The 15,360-nt window shown below is 64.3% G+C and overlaps 3 protein-coding genes across 3 annotated transcripts; 1 reads left to right on the top strand and 2 right to left on the bottom strand.

The window, feature by feature from the left end:
* Window positions 1-356: 356 nt before the first annotated feature.
* LOC144258890 (tetraspanin-4-like) lies at window positions 357-5,859 on the bottom strand. The gene is made up of 8 exons (XM_077807025.1): window positions 5,632-5,859; window positions 5,035-5,114; window positions 4,477-4,668; window positions 3,963-4,037; window positions 3,760-3,861; window positions 3,550-3,678; window positions 1,256-1,339; window positions 357-806 (listed from the first exon to the last, which is right to left on the bottom strand). The coding sequence occupies exons 2-8, from the start codon at window positions 5,101-5,103 to the stop codon at window positions 738-740; spliced, it is 720 nt and encodes a 239-aa protein (XP_077663151.1). The 5' UTR covers window positions 5,104-5,114; window positions 5,632-5,859; the 3' UTR covers window positions 357-737.
* A 356-nt stretch (window positions 5,860-6,215) lies between these two features.
* On the top strand, window positions 6,216-8,295 carry LOC144258889 (DNA-directed RNA polymerases I, II, and III subunit RPABC5-like). Its single transcript, XM_077807024.1, has 3 exons — window positions 6,216-6,335; window positions 7,736-7,831; window positions 8,057-8,295. Exons 2-3 carry the CDS (start codon window positions 7,737-7,739, stop codon window positions 8,163-8,165), a joined length of 204 nt encoding a protein of 67 aa, XP_077663150.1. The 5' UTR covers window positions 6,216-6,335; window position 7,736; the 3' UTR covers window positions 8,166-8,295.
* A 1,166-nt stretch (window positions 8,296-9,461) lies between these two features.
* LOC144258888 (protein arginine N-methyltransferase 1) lies at window positions 9,462-13,806 on the bottom strand. Its single transcript, XM_077807022.1, has 4 exons — window positions 13,191-13,806; window positions 12,803-12,953; window positions 12,475-12,596; window positions 9,462-12,211 (listed from the first exon to the last, which is right to left on the bottom strand). Exons 1-4 carry the CDS (start codon window positions 13,278-13,280, stop codon window positions 12,128-12,130), a joined length of 447 nt encoding a protein of 148 aa, XP_077663148.1. The 5' UTR covers window positions 13,281-13,806; the 3' UTR covers window positions 9,462-12,127.
* Window positions 13,807-15,360: the final 1,554 nt, after the last annotated feature.

The following is a 15,360-nucleotide window of genomic DNA, read 5'->3' as shown; positions in this document are numbered from 1 at the left end:
GAGAGGACAGGCAGGGGCTGGTTTTCCGAGCCCAGCCTCGGTACCTGACCCCAGAGGGTCCCTGGCCCGGACCCCCCCCCCCCACCCCTTCTTTTGTACCAGATGTTCAGGGGCCCTGGCCCTGCCCCTTTATTTTTGTCCAAAGATGATTGGTGGGTCAGGGCGCGGGGAGCCCCGCCCCTCCATCCCCTTGTTGGCCAATAAAAAGATGCCAACTTTTACCAGCTTCAGCCGTTGGTGCCTCTGATTTTGGTGGGGATGACAGCCCGAGGGCTGGGGGGGGGTCTCTGCTTCCCAGGGTGTGTGAGCTCCTAGCCCCTCTCTACCCCCTTCCCCCAGGCAGAGCCGGAGCCAGATGCCAGACACAGAACCATTTATTGTGTTGGGCATGGGGCAGGATAGCAGAAATGTGGGGGGGGGGGCTGTCCTTCATGGGGGAACCAAACAGGCCTGGGGGTGGCAGAGGGCTCTCTGTGGCCCCCACCCCCACCCGAGCCGGTGGAACTACCCACCACCGCATCTCAGCCGCAGGGGCATATTAGTGGGCTGGGGAGAATGGTCTCACGCCGGCCTGGACTTCAAGCCCCTGCTGTAGGATGTGATTCCCACCAGGCTCTGTAAGCGGGAGGGAGGGGGCTGGGGTTCACCCCTTGCTCTGCTGGTGATGGGAGGCCAGGCTGGCAGGGGGAACAGGTGTAAAAGGGACTGTGGGGGGGGCAGACTCCAGGCCCCCCCTGTCAGTGGTAGTATTTCTCCACCTTCAGCACTTGGCAGTACATCAGCATGGAGGAGACAAGGCCCAGGACCTAGAGGAGAAAGAGGAGGGTGAGGTGAGGGGGCCAGCAAATGGACCTGGGCGATTTACCGGGGGATCTGCGTCCCTGCCCATCCTGGCTACCAGCCAGCACTGGCCCTAGCCTCCAGAAACCGATCTCATTCTTCTCTGAGCCACACGTCCTGCGGGCGTCGCAACATCCCCCGGCAGGGAGTTCCGCCAGTTAACGGGGCGTTGGGTGAAGCCTTAGGTGTGTCTTAAACCCGCTGCCTCTTAACGGCAGCAGGTGACCCCTGGTTCGTGGGTCAGGTGACGGGTGAATAACGCCCCCCACCCCGGTGCATCCCCCCCCATGGCCTTTTCACCTCCCCTCACCCCAAAGCTGGGCCAGCCCCCACTGTGCCTTCGGTCCCTTTTCCAATTCTCATAGAGCTTTGGGGATCTCCCCGGGGGCCCCCCCTCGCCCCAGGCCCCCCTCACCTGGACGACAGCAATGCAGGCAGCGAAAATGCCCATGGCCCAGACGTTCTCCCCCACCCAGGACTTCACCTTCTCGTAGCAGGGCTGGAGAATGGGAGAATCACAGAAACTGGGGGCTCACTGAGCCGGGGGCTCACTGAGCCGGGGCTCACTGAGCCAGGCCCCTGCCTGACCCGGGCCGGGATCCTGCTGGCGGCTCCACTGTCTCCCCCCCCCCCCCCCCCAGATTGCCCCTCCCCACGGCCAGGCCCTCTGCCCTGTCATGTTACTCCCCTCTGCCTGACGTGCAGTGCCCTGGACTGGCCCTGGCCCTGGACTCCCCCCCCGCCCCCCAGGAACGCAGACCGGGACCACCTGAGCCGCTGTCGCCGGGCCCCGTTCAGTGGGGGAGCCGGTGTCACCTCACCGGGCGGGGCCGGCCGCTGGGGGCCGATTTCCGAGCCAAATTCGCCTTCCCATCATCCCGTTGTTCATAAAACGCTCGACCGGGCCCCGGGGCCGGCGCTATTTCTGAAGGGTCCGGCCCCAGTTTGCTACGAGCCAGGCCCCTGGGATGGCGGCAAACGCCTCCCTGACTGCCAGATCGGGTGCGTCTCCGGCGGCCCCCGCCCCGCGAGGGCGCCGATCAGGGCGGCCCGGCGCCGTGGGGTCGTCACGAATCCGTGCTGGCTAGTACCTGAGAGCCGGAGAGCAGTTCCGACCGTGCCCTCCGCGGGCCTTACCCGGCCTTAGGGACCGCCCCCCCCTCACCCGAGCGTAGGGACCGCGCCCTCCTCAGGCCTTATCCACCCATACTGACCGCCCCCTCCTCACCCGGGCGTAGGGACTGCCCCCTCCTCAGGCCTTATCCACCCATACTGACCGCCCCCTCCTCACCCGGGCGTAGGGACCGCCCCCTCCTCACCCGAGCGTAGGGACCGCGCCCTCCTCAGGCCTTATCCACCCATACTGACTGCCCCCTCCTCACTTGGGCGTAGGGACCGCCCCCTCCTCACCCGAGCGTAGGGACCGTGCCCTCCGCGGGCCTTACCCGGCCTTAGGGACCGCCCCCTCCTCACCCGAGCGTAGGGACCGCGCCCTCCTCAGGCCTTATCCACCCATACTGACTGCCCCCTCCTCACTTGGGCGTAGGGACTGCCCCCTCCTCACCCGGGCGTAGGGACCATGCCCTCCTCGGGCCTTACCCGGCCTTATGGACAGCCCCCTCCTCACCCGAGCGTAGGGACCGCACCCTCCTCAGGCCTTATCCACCCATACTGACTGCCCCCTCCTCACTTGGGCATAGGGACCGTGCCCTCCTCGGGCCTTATCCACCCATACACTGCCCCCTCCTCACTTGGGCATAGGGACCGTGCCCTCCTCGGGCCTTATCCACCCATACTGACCGCCCCCTCCTCAGCTGGGCATAGGGACCGTGCCCTCCTCGGGCCTTATCCGACCGCGCCCTCCTCGGGCCTCACCCGCCCATGGGGACCATGCTCTCCTCAGGCCTTATCCACCCATACTGACTGGCCCCTCCTGTGGCCTTATCCACCCATACTGACTGCCCCCTCCTCACCCAACCGTAGGGACCGTGCCCTCCTTGGGCCTTACCCGGCTGTAGTGACCAGCTACCCTTACCCGGGCATAGGGACCGCCCCCTCCTCAGGCCTTACCCGGGCATACTGACCCCCACCCCCGGGGGCCATAGGGACCGCCCGCTCCTTGGGCCTTACCCACCCCTACCAACCGACCGACCCCTCCTCTGGCCTTACCCGGCTGAACCAATGGCCGCCCCCTCCTCGTCCCAGGCATTACTCAGCCATAATGACCAACTGCCCCTTTCCCCCCAGGTGTTACCCAGATGGACTGACTGGACGTCCCCTCTGGGCATTACCTGGCCACAGTGACCAGCTGCCCCCTTATCCCTTGGGGCATTACCGGCTGGATTGACCGTCCACCCGTTCACCGTCCCAGACATTACCCAGCAATAGTGACCAGCCACCCCCTCCTGCCCAGACATTACCCGGCTGTACCGACCAGGTACTCCCTTCCCCCCAAGCTGTTACCTGGCAATACTAACCGGCTGACCCCTCCCCCCAGGGCCTTACGCAGCCATAGTGACCAGCCACCCCTCCCCCTGGGCATTACCTGGCCATAGCGACTGGCTGCACCCTCCCCCCGGGTGTTACCCGGCCCCAGTGACCAGCCACCCCTCCCACTGTGCCCTAGCCCCGCCGAGCCACAGGAGACGGGGTGGGGGTGTGTGGGGGGGTGTTCTGGGGGGGCTGTTAAGGGCAGGGAGGGGCACTCACCTCCTGCCACCAGGCGGTGCCGATGCCGGAGCAGGGGGCGCTGTGCTCCAGGCAGCAGGACTGGGGCACCCCCGTCCCATTGCGCACCTCAAACCAGTCGGTGTAATTCTGCACCCCGCAGCACCGGAACTGGGGGGGAGAGGAGCGTCAGACACTGGGGGAGGGGGGACTGATGGGGGGGGACTGCAGGGTGCCGGGTGGGGGACTCACCTCAGTCTGCACCGTGTCCCAGGCCTGGGTCAGCCCCGGCTCCCCTGGGGCCCCATATCGCCGCAGCCCCAACTTCAGGTCGTCCTGAGCGTATCTGTCAAACTGAGACCCAGAGCAGGTCGGCCAGGGGGGCAGTAAACAGGGGGAGGGGCCAGGGGGGGTCCATGCAGTGGGGGGAGGAGAGACGGGGGGTGCCCCCTTACCTGTCCCCGGCAGGCGTAGAAGGCCAGGCCCCCGCTCAGCTCCAGCAGGATGATGGTGAGGAGAACCACAAAGAACTGGGGGAGTGGGAGATGGATCAGAGCCCCCCCCAGGGCAGCCGGGGGGACCCTCCTCCCCACTCAGCAGTGGGGGGGTCCCAGGCTCCCCGCTGCCCGTAACCCCCCCCTTGTTCCCCCTCCCCTGCAGGCAGCCTCCCCACGTACCCCCCAAGCCACCCCCACCACATAGCCCCCGCCTGTAATGCCCCCTGCCCGTAATCCCTCTCCCCTCCCCTTGTGCTCCCTCCCCTGCAGGCAGCCCCCCCAGCCTCCCCACGTACCCCCCAAACCACCCCCACCACATGCCGCCTGCCCCCCCGCCCGACCCCCCTGCTCGACCCCCCACTCGTAACCCACACCTCCCTCTCGGTATCCGCCCCCGGCCTACCCCACAGGTGGAGCGCCCTGCCCCCCAGCTTGCACCCAGCCCCCCAACTTGTCCGGTCCCCGGCCCTACCGTCAGCAGGAGGCAGCGCTGCTCGGTGGCGGCCCCCAGGCAGCCGAGGAAGCCCAGGGCCATCACCACAGCCCCCGCGGCCATCACCAGCCCGGCGACCCCCAGGGACGGGAGCGAGAGCGACAGGGTGGAGAACCGGCCCTGCGAGAGAGCGAGCCAGAGCCCCACGCCCAGCGCCCCACAGCCCCCCAGCTGGGGGGGGGGCGGGGTCAGGGGACCCAGCCACAGCCCAGCGCCCCACAGCCCCCTAGCCCCACGCCCAGTGCCCCACAGCCCCCTAGTTGGGGGGGGTTAGGGGACCCAGCCACAGCCCAGTGCCCCACAGTTGGGGGGGTCAGGGGACCCAACCACAGCCCCACGCCCAGCGCCCCACAGCTGGGGGTTAGTCAGGGGTACCTGGCCACAGCCCCCCGCCCGGTGCCCCCCAGCCCCCTGCCCGGCGTGACACAGCCCCCCCAGCTGGGGGGGGTCAGGGGCACCCAGCCACAAGTCCCCACCCAGCGCCCCCCAGCTGTCCCCCCGGGCACTGCTGCAGGGACGCTCGCAGCCGAGACTCACCCAGAAGATCAAGTTGAAGATGAAAAGCTCCAGCTTGAGACAGAAGAGGCAGCGCTGGGTCGGGCCCATAGTGCAGGAACCTGGGGGTGGGGGGACAGCAGAGCCGGGTGTTGGGGGGCAGCACCTCGGGGGGGCTCCCCCCCACCCTGCCGGTGCCCCTCATTCCCGACCTGCAGCCTCCTGCTAGCCCAGCCCCGGGCTCCCCCCACCCCACTTTGCTCGGTTCCCCTTCGCCTCTCAGCTGGTCCCTGACCTGGCGGGGGGGGGGGGCAGTGACCCATCCTGGTTCCCTTGCCCCCCCCATTCCCTGTTAGTCCCGGGGGACTGGAGCACGTGGGGGTTCTGGGTCCCCTCGTCCGTCCCCAGATCCACTGGGCCCAGGGAAGCTGCGGGAGGAGGGGGGGCGGTTTGCCCAGAATATCACCCTTCCCCGGGGGGAGCAAGTGGAGATGTTGTGGCCCCCCGCCCGGCCCCCCGAGTTCCATGGAGTTTGGGGGCTGGAAAGTTCCGTCCTAGCAGCCCCCCCCCATCGCATCCGCTGCCCCCTCCCCCCCCAAATGTTCTCAGCGGGTCCCTGGGCGTCGCGCCGCCCCTCACCTGGGCCCCCGGGCGGGGTCGGGGGGCGCTGCTGGAGCCCCCTAAACTGCGGGTGCTGCTCGCTCGGCCACGGGGGGGGGCAGGGTGGATGGGGGGAAATTCCAGGCTCAGCAGGGGGGAGGAAATGGGAGGGGAGGGAGTAGGAGGGGCGGGGTCTGGGGAAGGGGCTGGAGAGGGAGGGGCTGGCGTGTATGGGGGAGGGGTCTGGGGAAGGGACTGGAGGGGCTGGGGGTCTCTGGGAGCGAGATCTGGGGAAGGGGCTGGAGGTGGAGGGGCTGGGGCTGTATGGGGGAGGGGCTGGGGGGTCTCTGGGGGCGGGATCTGGGGCTTCGGGTGTATAGGGGAGGGAATGGGGGTCTCTGGGGGCTGGGGAAGGGGATGGAGGGGGAGATGTTGGGCGGGTCTATGGGGGAGGGGAAAAGCTTATGGGGGCCGGGGGGGCCGCGGGGGAATTGGGGGTGACGGGCTGAAGGGGGGGGCTCCGGGGCTGTTCGGTTCCAGGTGGGGGGGGCTGGTTTCCGGGTTCAGACCCGTCCTCCTGAGCCCCCCAACCTGCCCCCCCGTAACCCCGCGCGCAGGAGGCTGAATCTGCCCCTCCCCCCGCCGCTGGCCCCACCCCCCGCCGCCCCCTAGCGGCCGGCGCCGACCCGACAAAAACAAGCGGCCGCAGCGGGAGGCGAGTTGAGCGCTGGGGGCTGCGCAGGGTGAGTGTCCGACTCCCCCCCCCGGCCTCTAGCGGCTGTGGGGGGGCAGGGTGAGTGTCCGACTCCCCCCCCCCGGCCCCTCGCGGCTGGGGGGGGGGCAGGGTGAGTGTCCGACTCCCCCCCCCCAGGCCCCTCGCGGCTGGGGGGGGGGCAGGGTGAGTGTCCGACTCCCCCCCCCCAGGCCCCTCGCGGCTGGGGGGGGGGCAGGGTGAGTGTCCGACTCCCCCCCCCCGGGCCTCTAGCGGCTGCGGGGGGGGGGGCATGGTGAGTGTCCGAAACCCCCTTCCGGGCCCCTCGCGGCTGTGGGGGGGGCAGGGTGAGTGTCCGACTCCCCCCCCCGGGCCCCTCGCGGCTGCGGGGGGGTGGCAGGGTGAGTGTCCGACTCCCCCCCCCGGGCCCCTCGCGGCTGTGGGGGGGTGGCAGGGTGAGTGTCCGACTCCCCCCCCGGGCCCCTCGCGGCTGTGGGGGGGTGGCAGGGTGAGTGTCCGACTCCCCCCCCGGGCCCCTCGCGGCTGTGGGGGGGTGGCAGGGTGAGTGTCCGACTCCCCCCCCCCGGGCCCCTCTCGCGGCTGTGAGGGGGGGGGCAGGGTGAGTGTCCGACTCCCCCCCCCGGGCCCCTCTCGCGGCTGTGGGGGGGTGGCAGGGTGAGTGTCCGACTCCCCCCCCGGGCCCCTCGCGGCTGTGGGGGGGTGGCAGGGTGAGTGTCCGACTCCCCCCCCCCCTCGGGCATCTCGCAGCTGTGGGGGGGGCAGGGTGAGTGTCCGACTCCCCCCCCCCGGGGCCCCTCGCGGCTGCTGGGGGGGGGCAGGGTGAGTGTCCGACTCCCCCCCCCCGGCCCCTCTCGCGGCTGTGAGGGGGGGGCAGGGTGAGTGTCCGACTCCCCCCCCCGGGCCCCTCGCGGCTGCTGGGGGGGGGCAGGGTGAGTGTCCGACTCCCCCCCCCGGGCCCCTCGCGGCTGCTGGGGGGGCAGGGTGAGTGTCCGACTCCCCCCCCCGGGCCCCTCTCGCGGCTGTGAGGGGGGGGCAGGGTGAGTGTCCGACCCCCCCCCGGGCCCCTCGCGGCTGCTGGGGGGGGCAGGGTGAGTGTCCGACTCCCCCCCCCGGACCCCTCGCGGCTGCTGGGGGGGGGCAGGGTGAGTGTCCGACTCCCCCGCCCCGGGGCCCCTCGCGGCTGCTGGGGGGGGGCAGGGTGAGTGTCCGACTCCCCCGCCCCGGGGCCCCTCGCGGCTGCTGGGGGGGGCAGGGTGAGTGTCCGACTCCCCCGCCCCCGGGCCCCTCGCGGCTGCTGGGGGGCAGAGGCTGTTGGGTGCAAAGGGACGGGGGATTGGGGGGGTCTCTGGGGCCGGGGATCGCTGCCCCCACCCCCGCGCTATTCCCAGCTCAGTGTCTCTCCCCCCCCAGGATGATCATCCCGGTCCGGTGCTTCACCTGCGGGAAGGTGGTGGGCAACAAGTGGGAAGCGTATCTGGGGCTGCTGCAGGCGGAGTACACAGAGGGGTAAGCGGGGTGCGCCCCACTCCCGACCCGCAGCCCCCCCGCAGCCCGGCCGGTGCGCCCCACTCCCGACCCGCAGCCCGGCCGGTGCGCCCCACTCCCGACCCGCAGCCCCCCCCGCAACCCGGCCGGTGCGCCCCACTCCCGACCTGAAGCCTCCCCCGGCCGGTGCGCCCCACTCCCGACCCGCAGCCCCCCCCCCAGCCCTGTCTCTCTCTCTCCGCCCAGGGACGCCCTGGACGCCCTGGGGCTGAAGCGATACTGCTGCCGGCGGATGCTCCTGTCCCACGTGGATCTGATCGAGAAGCTGCTGAATTACGCCCCCCTGGAGAAATAGCACCCGCCGGGGGGGCAACACGATGGGCCCCCCCGGGCCAGGTCCCGAGTCCTCGCTGCCGGATCTAACCTGATGCTTCAGCGCGGGGGAAGCGCTGCCTCCCTGCAATAAACCCCCCGCCAGAGGCGCACCTGTGTCTGCAGCCTGTTTTCCCCCCCCCCCCAGCCCTCTCCCCACTAAGCCTGTGTCTCCCTAGTGCCCCTTCCCCGCCCCCCCCTCCGTCCTGCAGCCAGGAGCCCCTCCCCACACCAGGCCATACAAAGATGTGTCTGGTGATTTCATGATGGAGGTTCCAGGTCTGTTGGGCAGAGTTAAGGGGATGCCTGCCCAGTGGGGGCAGAGTTAAGGGGCGGGGCGGGAAATGTGCCATCTTAATTCTGTTGCTGATAACCTGGAAAGACGGTTGGAAAAGGTGAGGTGGGGGCTCTGGAAAACTACAAGGGGGTGCTGGCAGAGGTAGCTGCAGATCACCGGGGAATGGGCCTGGGGCTCCAGAACAGGGGTGTGGATCTAGACCATGCGCCAGCCCATGGACGCAGGCATCCATCTAGAACCCGATCTAGAACCGGAGGGGGTCTGAAGCACAGGAGCGGATAAACGCAGGGCGTTGATCTGGAACCCAGCAGGGCAAATCCTGCTGGTGGCTCTGGAACACACGGGATAGATCTAGAACCCTGGTCCCCTGCCGCCCAAACCAACTGCCCCTGGACTTCCTAAAACTAGAGCTGACAATCTGCTAACTTGAAGCGTTGCAACCCCCCCCACCCCCCGGCGGGCCCAAGGGTAGCCGCATAAAGCGGAACAGGATCACCGGACTAAACTGCGTTGGTGGCACAAGTGATGGGGATGTGATCACATTTATAACGTGCAAGCAGAGTCCAGCCCTGTCCCAGCTGGGGCTGATTTCACAAAGCCAGAAACAATTCTGAGGCAAAGCAGCTAGGATGAAATTTTCAAACCGAAATGGAGGATCGTTCAAAAACATTTAACGGGCTGTCCAAAAAGCCAGGAGCGAGAAAGGCTGGATGGGTTTTAAAAAATAAAACAGCCTAATTGAAAGGGGAAGCAAAAGGACCTATGAAATAATGTAACAAATGGAAGCAAGGGGTAGTTGCTAATAATAATCAGCAATTAGGAATTGTAGAAAATTGATAAGGGAAGGAAATGGACACCAGGAGACATCCATGGCCAGCATAATTAAGGACACTGAAAGAGTTATTTTAAGTATATTAGTGGTATTGGTCCACTCCTAGATGAACACATTAAAATAGCAATAATAATGCAGAAAAGACAGAATTGTTCAATATTTCTGATCTGTATTTGAGTAAAAAAAAAAATGTAGTCATAATTCATGATAACACTTTCCATTCCACTAGTATCTCCAGAGGCTGGTGAACAGCAGCTATTGAAGTGAGATATTTTTAAATCAGGTCGAGATAACGTCCATCCAAGAGTTTTAAAAGAGCTGGCCGAGGAGCTTGCTGGCCCATTACTGTTGCTTTTTTCCAATGTCTCAGCACGCTTGGGAAGTGCCAGAAGACAGGATGAAAGCCAGTGTTGTGCTAATATTGAAAAAGGGTAAATGGGCGGACCCAGGTAATTGAAGCCAGACATTGATCCGGGCAAGATAACAGTGAGGCTGATATGTAACTCGATTAATAACAACTGAGAGGTGGGTGATGCCAATGAACATGGGTTTATGAAAACCAGCTCATCAAACTAACTTGTGGCGAGGTAATTGTGCTGAGGTGTTTGCCTTGGTACACAGGGCCAGTTTGATTAAAAACGAGACCCATATAAAATTAACATGGCCCCCATTAAACAGATTGAACACTGGCTGCGCGGGCTCCAACAGAGTTCTAGGCAGGGAATCGTCAGGCATGTTCGGGGTGTCCCGCAAGGAACTGGTCGTGGCCCTGCGCGGGGTAATATTTTTACCAAGAAGTTGGAGGAAAACACGAAACCAGCCCCACTAAAGGCTGCAGATGACTCCAAACTTGGGGGTGAGGTGAGTTACCCACCTAGAGCAAGTCAGTCCTACAGAGCAATCCAGATCGGCAGGGCCCGAGCCCCCAGCGTGTTTAAACACGGCTCCAGGGAAATGTAAACGTCTGGGCACAGCGAATGGTGGCCGAACCCGAGCTCCCAGGGGGCCACGGGGGTGTCGCAGAGCAGCAATTGGCTTCAGCCTTGGGGCGCCCAGGGCCCCAGTTCCAGGAGGCCGGGGATGAGTCTGGTGAGTTCCCAGAAAACCTGCCTTAAAGTGATGCCAGGAGCCTAGCTTGGCCGCTCCCCCCCCAGGGCAGGTGCAGGGGGGCAGAGACTGGTGGCAGGTCCCTAGAGAGGGCAACAAATCTGAGTCCACAGGCTTGGCAGCCTGGCGGTGGGAGGGCAGCTGCGGGCAGATTCCTACATGGGGCCTTTGGGCCTGAGAATCAGTGACCCCCCCCATGGGGGCAGCCCTTGGGGGGCACCGCAAAGCCCTGGGATTCTCAGCTTCCATGGGAAACACCCAGAGCCTGAACACCCCCCGCCACGTGTGCCCCTTAGCTAGCTGGGGGGGGGGTGCTCTCCCCCCTCAGTTGGTCTGTACCTGGCATCTCTTATAGTCTCCGTGGAAGCCCCACAGTGCAGGCACCAGCTCTTGAGGGGGCAGCCCCTCCACCATGGGGGTCCCAGGCCATGAGAGGCAACTCCCAACCCCCACACGCACTGAGATCAGGGCCCACACCAGGCACCGCCCAGACCCTTCCCCCAGACAGAGCTCAGGGTCCCCCTGTGCCAGGCTAGGGGGGCACAGACAGGGCAGCACTGGGGCCACACAAAAGGGGGTGGACCAGACTGAGGGCAGCTCCCACCCCTGGGTATTTTTCTAGATTGGGGGGTGTCCAGGAAGCCCCCACCCAAAGATGCCACCTCCACGCCCTGTGAGACCCCACTTCCTGGATGAGTGGCCACAACAGGCAGCCAGGGCTCAGGGGTGACAGAGCCCCCAGCTCTAAGCCACACCCCCACAGGGGGCCCCCCCAATCACCACACAGCTACCACTTAGTACATCGGGGGTGGGGGAGAGCCAGGATGCCTGTGTTCTGCCCCCACCTCCAGCAGATACAACTCTGCTATTGTAGCCATACAGCTCCTGATGGCACCTGGGGGGCTGCCCTGAGAGGGGAGCCCCCCACCTCCCTGCCAGGAGGGTTCTGGGACAAAGGGCTGCAGGGGGGCCCTGCCCCCTGCTATTAGGGAGCCCACCCCTTGCGGAGTAGGATAGAGGCTGGGGGCCCGCAGGGGGCCCCACCGCAGGCAGGTTTTTGGGGTACAGAGCAGCAGGAGCCAGTTTAGGCATGCCAGGCCCACCCTACCCAGGAAGCCATGGGGGGGTCATAGTTTGGGGCCCCCCCTCCCTCCCCAGGCAGCCAGGGCCCCATTTCATCTCTTTATTTTCTCATGAATGTAACCATATAAAAACATAACTTATGAAACAGTCACGATGTGTCAACCGGGCGGGGGTAAAAGGGGGGGGGATTAGAGACCAGAACCGTCAGCAAAACACAAACTGGGGACCCTCCCCATAGTGCCCCTGCCCTGCCCTCCCTCCGCTAAAAAACAGGGCAGCCCCACCCCCCCACCGGAGCAGAGGGACTCAGCCAGGCCCTGGCACCTCTCGTGGGTTCCCCACGGCACAGCAGAGTGTGTGTGTGTGGGGGGGCAGTGAGGTACTTGTTACTGGGGGGGGGGGGGGTCGCTGGTTTAAAAGCAGACGGGAGGAAGGGATGGGGGGCCCCAAGGCAGAGGGAGATAGTGTCCGTCCCCTCCCCCCGCCAAGGGCCACGCAGGGAGGGGAGAGTCAGGGGCAGCTCTGTGCCCCCCCTCACCATGAGAAGGGGAGTCGTGGCCGGCGCCCACGGCTCTGGGCCCGCCCCGGGGGGGCACACGGCACAATGGGGGGCGGACATGGGGGGCTAGCGCATGCGGTAATCCGTCGAGCAGGACAGCTCACACAGCTGGCCCTTGAAGTCCAGGTCGATGGTGAAGTCCAGGTCCCGCTGCAGGGGAGAGATGGGGTGGTGGGGTAAGTCATGGGGGTCTGGCCCACCACTCCCTGCCTCCCAGCGTGCACTGCACTGGCCCCCCATCCCCCCCTCTGCTTCAGAATCCAGTAGCAGGGAGTTCCACAGGGCAATGCCCTTTAGAGAACCATCACGGGGCCACAATCCAGCTCTTCAGAACCTGGGTGTGTGTGTGTGGGGCTCCCCCCATGAGCCCAGATATGGGCATCTCCACCGGTGCCCCCCAGCCCGTCACTCACGTTGTTCTTGGCATTGGGCTTCATGCTGATGGTGCCGAAGATCTCCTCGCCCGTCTTCACCGTCAGGTAGTCCTCCATGTAGAACACCGTCTGCTTCCAGTGGGTGTAGGGCGACTCGGGGCCTGGGGGAGCGAAGAGGGGGTCAGGGGAAGGGGCCTAGGGCCAGCCCCACCCGTCCCCTAGAGTCCTATCCCTTAGCCCTGCCCCCTCCCTGAGCCCCACCCCCAGTTCCCATCCCCTCCTTTGCCCCAACACTACCCCTTAGTCCCTTCCCGTGGCCCCGCCCCTCACCCAGAGGCCCCGCCCCCTGGCTCCGCCCGGGCCGTACTGGTGGAGAAGCCGGTCCGCTTGTGGCAACGGGTGAACTCGATGTTGAAATACGCCACGAGCGCGTGGATGTAGTCGTTGCGCTTCACTTGGAGGCAGAAGGGCGAGGTGAACGTCAGGTCCTCCACCTTCACCGTGTAGATGTCGACCTCCTGCAGGAGGAGCAGGGTCAGCGCTGCCCACACACACACACACTCCCCCGCCCCAGAGATGCATAACACCCCCAACGCCAGACCCTGTCTGGGGGGCTCCCTGGTGGGTGGCAAAAGCCGGGCAGAGGGGGACTCTCAGCCCCAGTGCCATCCAGTGGCAGGGAGTTCCACAGGCTGGAATTGCATCCCCTGGCATCCACCCCCTTGTCAGGGGCAGGCCTGTCCCCTGGGCTGCACCTTGATGAGGCAGGCGTTGGTGACCAGCTGCTTTGGATCCACCACGTCCACCAGCGGCTCCTTGATGGCCACGTCCTTGATGCAGGACATGTCGAAGCCATAGACGTTCTCCCACCCTGGCAGAGGAGACGTTATCGGATTAGAGGAGGGACCATGCCGTGGCTATAACGGCAACAAATCTTATACAGCGTGACACGGGGCCAGAAAGGGTTAAGCCCCCTGCAGGATAAATGACCCAAATACCTTAGAAAAGTGTGTAAACGGTAATTAGGGCCATTCTGTGCTAGATAGGCTCCAACTCTGCAGAGCAAACCTGGACTGTTAGAGAATTGGGGGTGATCCTAATTGTGTGTGTTTACTTACATCTGATTAGATGTTAGCCACAAACAAAGAGCACCTGTCTGTCACTAAGGCTGTTGATTCAGAGATCAAAAGGGAATATTAACATTTAGATGACTTGTCTCTATGTCTCTCTAAAGTCCGTGATAAACTGCCTAATGGATCAACTGCCTTATGTTAATCTGTGTAGCTAATTACCGGGGATGCATAGGAAACAGGGCTACTTCAAAGTCTCCATGATTGCCTATTGTTCCCCTAAGGACTCCAAGCTGTCCAGAGAGGGCCTGGAGCTATATAAAAACCCCTTGGGTCCTGATCATTTTCTCTCAGATCTTCTTGATGCTTCCTGCAGGGGAAGTTTAAGTCAGGGGCCAGATATCCAGTCCAATCTGGATCACCCTGTGTGACGAGGTGGGGGGGGTTTCCTGGTTTTTCCAATGGTTTGCATGCCAAGGGGGTGGGACTCAAGTTTCCCTGCATGTTACTGGTTTAAGGAGGTGATGGGAGAGGGAGTTTGTTGGTACAGGGGACCAGCGAGGGACTTGGGACCCCAGCCAATGGCCTGGAGAACGGAGACCCCAGCGACTGGTGGCCAGGAGGCCCAGCTTGGGGGTCACAGCCGGTTCTGGCCAGTGGGAGGACAATGGGCTGTGAAGAGAGGACACCGGTGACCTGACCAGCCGGGTTCCAGCCAGAGGGGCCAGAGGACAGAAGAGGGGAGAGGGGGCTCAGGCGACCCTGTTTACCTGGAGAGAAGACAATAGACAGAGGGGGGCTTGGGGCTGGTGATCTCAGCTGCCCAGCTGGGAAGCAGGGGGGCTCGTGGCTGGAAAGGGGAGCAGGCAGAGTCCACCTGGATGCAGGAGAAACTGGGATGTGCTGGGCTGAGGGAGGCCAGGCCTGCGACCCGGAGAGTTTCCTGTGCTGGGTTCAGATGCTCAATAAACCCTCCTGTTTTACGCTGACTGAGAGTCACTCTGGGCTAGAGAACAGGGGGGCATTATTCCCTCTGGGAGTGGAGGCCCCAAGGGTCCAGAGCGAGGGGACTCCCTGAGGGGGCCCACGGCAGAGACAGGCGTGCTAAGCTGCAGTTCCAGGAGGTGGAGGGGCTTAACCCCCGAGAGAGAGGACCCCCGAGAAGGGCTGTCACACTGAAAGGGGTTCCCCGCAGGGACCGCATGGGGCCAAGAGTGGGCACGACCTGAGAGTCCGTGACACCCTGAATATGGACATTGGACTATAACCTACGGACTAATTCTGCAAGAACGCTTAGCAACTACAAAGCTCATAACCTCTGAGACGAATCTGATCTCAGAGCTGTGTTCACGCCTGTATGTGCACTGACCTTTTAACAAATTCTCTCTTTTCTTAAAATTTTTTCGTTTAGTTGTTAAGAATTGGCGGAAAGCGCGTATTTGGGTAAGATCTGGAAGATTCGTTAACCTGGGAGGTGATGTGTCCCATCCTCTGGGGCTGGTCGAACTTTCTTAGATGATGAATAAGATTTTCAGTGACCCCCCGCATACCTGCCATGGGTGTCTGGGTTGCTTTAACCCAGTGGTTTTCAAACTTTTTTTCTGGCGATCCAGTTGAAGAAAACTGTTGATGCCTGACCCAATGGAGCTGGGGATGAGGGGTTTGGGGCGCGGGAGGGGCTCAGGGCTGGGGCAGAGGGTTGGGGTGCAGGGGCGACGGCTGCAGCCAGGAATCAATCACCCTGATATCTGCTGGGAGAGCAATACAGCGGTGCGGGGACAATTTCCTGCTGCAAGTGCTGGAGGAACCAACTAGGGGCAGAGCTCTTCTTGACCTGCTGCTCACAAACCAGGAA

Source organism: Eretmochelys imbricata, unplaced genomic scaffold, assembly GCF_965152235.1.
Source record: "Eretmochelys imbricata isolate rEreImb1 unplaced genomic scaffold, rEreImb1.hap1 Scaffold_57, whole genome shotgun sequence".
Taxonomy (NCBI): domain Eukaryota; kingdom Metazoa; phylum Chordata; order Testudines; family Cheloniidae; genus Eretmochelys; species Eretmochelys imbricata.
The sequence above is the reverse complement of the archived record's forward strand: the minus strand, read 5'-3'. Positions and strand labels throughout refer to the sequence as shown.

Excerpts from the sequence above, each read along its gene's own strand:
- LOC144258890 (XM_077807025.1), bottom strand. The coding sequence starts at position 5,103 with ATGGGCCCGACCCAGCGCTGCCTCTTCTGTCTCAAGCTGGAGCTTTTC. Across the intron at positions 3,862-3,962 it reads TCTACGCCTGCCGGGGACAG|TTTGACAGATACGCTCAGGA; the intron begins GTAAGGGGGCAC and ends TCTGGGTCTCAG. Across the intron at positions 3,679-3,759 it reads GGGACACGGTGCAGACTGAG|TTCCGGTGCTGCGGGGTGCA; the intron begins GTGAGTCCCCCA and ends TCTCCCCCCCAG.
- LOC144258888 (XM_077807022.1), bottom strand. The coding sequence starts at position 13,280 with ATGTCCTGCATCAAGGACGTGGCCATCAAGGAGCCGCTGGTGGACGTG. Across the intron at positions 12,597-12,802 it reads GCGGACCGGCTTCTCCACCA|GCCCCGAGTCGCCCTACACC; the intron begins GTACGGCCCGGG and ends TCGCTCCCCCAG. Across the intron at positions 12,212-12,474 it reads AGCCCAATGCCAAGAACAAC|CGGGACCTGGACTTCACCAT; the intron begins GTGAGTGACGGG and ends TCTCCCCTGCAG.
- LOC144258889 (XM_077807024.1), top strand. The coding sequence starts at position 7,737 with ATGATCATCCCGGTCCGGTGCTTCACCTGCGGGAAGGTGGTGGGCAAC. Across the intron at positions 7,832-8,056 it reads CAGGCGGAGTACACAGAGGG|GGACGCCCTGGACGCCCTGG; the intron begins GTAAGCGGGGTG and ends CTCTCCGCCCAG.